At 57.7% G+C, this 2,982-nt stretch overlaps 1 protein-coding gene across 1 annotated transcript in view; it reads left to right on the top strand.

The window, feature by feature from the left end:
* The window catches only part of CLDN19 (claudin 19), a 26,527-nt gene that overhangs the window by 1,547 nt on the left and 21,998 nt on the right, over positions 1-2,982 (top strand). The window contains exon 2 of the mRNA XM_019512027.1: positions 186-350. Within this exon, the coding sequence (XP_019367572.1) occupies positions 186-350 (165 nt within the window). The remainder of the gene's footprint in view (positions 1-185; positions 351-2,982) is intronic.

Here is a 2,982-nt window from a genome sequence, read left to right as displayed (position 1 = left end):
GGGGCGCCGCCCGCCCGCCCGCCCGCCGGGGGCAGGGCTGAGCCGTGAGCTGCACGGGAGCAAGGTGCACGCGAGCGCAGGACCCGGGCGCCACTGGCCCCGTGGCAGTGCGTGGCGAACGGCAGGACGCTCCTGGCTGGGCGTCTGCGGTGCAGGCGCTGACCCGCTGGCCTCTTGCCTTGCAGCTCACATCCAGACGTCCCGCGCGCTCATGGTGGCGGCGATCCTCCTGGGCTTCCTGGGCATCATCGTCAGCGTGGCGGGAATGAAGTGCACAAAAGTCGGGGATGAAAACCCCGTTGCGAAAAGCCGGATTGCCATCGCAGGGGGCATCCTCTTCATCCTCTCAGGTGAGCCAAGGGCTGGTCCCACCACCCCGTTTGTCGCCTTTTGGGGATAATCTGGGGTTTGTCCGCTGTCACACTGGCGACGCCAGCCTGGACCTGGGGACCCAGTAGCCTCTCAGCCTTCGAGTGGGCAGGCGGGCTCCAAGTCGGGGCGTGCTGTTTCTCTTGGGAGAGGGTGAATGGTCCCGGTGATGGGGTAGATGCAGATGTCTGTCCAGCGTATGTGGTCCTGGGCGGGCTGGGTGTCTCGGCACATCCTGCCATCTGACGCTCGCTCTTCCAAGCCGCTGAGCTGGTCACAAATAAGGAGAGTCACTTTTCACTCGGAGGGGTGGGAGACCGTGTCCGGTCAGGAGGTGGGACTCGGAGAAGCGACCCTTGCATCTGGTGGAGTCGGACGGCTTCCCCAGGGCTGCCCGGCTCGGTGGGAAGCCCTTTTCCCGACGGCCCTGGCGCTCGGCTAGTGCTGCCACGCGTGGAGCTGTGTCTGCGGGCCCAGGTTGCGGCGCACAGTGGAGGGGGGTCGTGGGTCGCGTTCCCGGGCTCCTCGGCTTTTCTGGTTGCCACGAGGGGCCAGGAAGGGATTTTTTCCCTGTTGCCGTGGGAGGGGGGCATTCACTTTCTTCAGAAGACGCGTGTCAGCTGCAGCCGAGGCTGGGGGTCTGACGGGGTGCCAGTGCTGCTGCTGGGACATAGCGGCGGTGCCTTTTGGGGTCAGGAAGGAGTTTACCTCGTGCTGAGACTGGTGCAGACTGCGGGGGTTTTGCCCTCCTCTGTAGCTGGAGGAGTGTGCAACGAGGCCAGACCAGACCTAGGCACAGCCAGTCCCAATCGGAGAACAGACATGTCCCCTGAGGCTGCAGGGAAGCAGCCGCCACTTGCCCTGGGCCCAGCCGGGCCGGTTGGGGCAGTCGGGGTGGCCAGTCCCTGAGGCCCCGGGCCCCACCGCTGCAGCCTGCCAGGGCCCAGCCCGCAGCGCTGTGCCCAGACAAAGATCCAGGTGTTTGCTCCTGGCCCTCCCGCGCTTCCTTGCTTCACCGGTGTTGACGCTCAACTCCAGGTCTATCCTGGCCCTGCTCTGCCTCCACGTTCTGGCATCTCTGCTGATAGTTGATCTCTTTTACAGCCAAGATAGTTGATCTTGGCTTTATTCTTCCATATCCACCTGCTTCGGACTGCGCGCTGTTCTCGTGATCTCCAAGCAAGGCTCGTGGCCAGATCAGCCCTGAACAAAGCCTGTCCGACCTCTTCTTGAGCACCGCCAGTGAAGGAGTTTGCGCAGCTTCCCGTGGCGCCTAGTCCGCTGCCTCGCTCTTCTGACAATAAAGAGGTTTTGCCTGATGTGGGGTCTAACCCCACTTTGCTGCAATTTCGGCCATTGCTACTTGTCTTATTCTCTGCAGCGAGGGAGAAAAATTGTCTTCCCTTTTCTTAATGGCAGCCTTTCAGATATTTGAAGACTGCTGTTTTGTCTCCTCTCAAACACCTTTTCCGCAAGCTGAACGTGCCTGTTACTCTCAACCTCTCCTCGTGGGACTTTCCTTCTAAGCCCCTTAAATTTTTGTCACCCACCTTCAGACCCTCTCTAACTTTTCCATGTCCTCTTTAAATCGAGAGCCCAGAACTGCATGCAGTCCTGAGGCGAGGCCTTGGCAGTGCCAAGCAGAGGCGCTATTATCTCCTGTCTTGCACCAAATGTTTCTATTGATCCAAAACTGCATTCACCTCGTTTGCATGTCTCACGCTGCAGACTCATGCTGGGTCTGTGATCCACCACGACCCAGAGATCCTTCTCCACCACGACGTATTTGTGCTTCCCGAGGTGCAGCACCTTGCATTTATTAGCACCGAATGCCTGAGTCTTCACGAGATGGCAGAAGGCTTTGAGTGGAGTCCCACAGGGCCCTGTCCCGAGTCTGGTGCTGTCAATGGGTTTGTTAATGATCTGGATGCTTCCAGAGCAAGTGTACAGACAACACAAAACAGGGCAGTTGGAGGACACAAATACAATTCAGAAGGACTTCAGCAGATTGGAAATCTGGATTAGAGACAACAGGATGCACTCAAAGCCTTCTGCCATCCCAGCACCCTTTGCTTGTGACTGTTGGGCCAGTTGTCTATTGTCAGGGGCACGACACGAGTTGATGCGCATGACTAGGTAGATATTGTTGCCCAGGGCTCTGAGATCTCTACCAGGGGACGGAGGTCACCAGGCATGCTGACTTGGACTCATTCAGCCCCATTGCAAGCTCTCCGACAATCTCATTCATCATCGCAACCCCTAGGTGCTTGCCTGTCTAGTCTACATAATCTTTATTAGGTCTTTGATGCAGTCTGTCTTTCTCGTGAAGACTGAGGCAATGCAGCTCTCGAGTAGCTCTGCCTTCTTCAGCTCCTGTTAAAAGCTCACTGTGCCTATTAGCTGTGGACTCAGCCTCCATGGTCTGTCTTTTCTGATCAGTGCATTTGCAGACCCTCGTCTTGCTGTCCTTAACTTCCCTCACCAGCTCATTTTTTACCTTTGCCGCTGTGATTTTGTCCTTGCTGTTTCCTTGGCCTGTCCTTGCATTGCCTGGATGTTTTACTTTCGGTGCGGAGACCCCCTAGAAGCTCTTTGTGCCAACACGGGGATCTC

This window comes from Gavialis gangeticus, unplaced genomic scaffold, assembly GCF_001723915.1.
Source record: "Gavialis gangeticus isolate Ggan-Ray unplaced genomic scaffold, GavGan_comp1, whole genome shotgun sequence".
NCBI lineage: Eukaryota > Metazoa > Chordata > Crocodylia > Gavialidae > Gavialis > Gavialis gangeticus.
The sequence above is the reverse complement of the archived record's forward strand: the minus strand, read 5'-3'. Positions and strand labels throughout refer to the sequence as shown.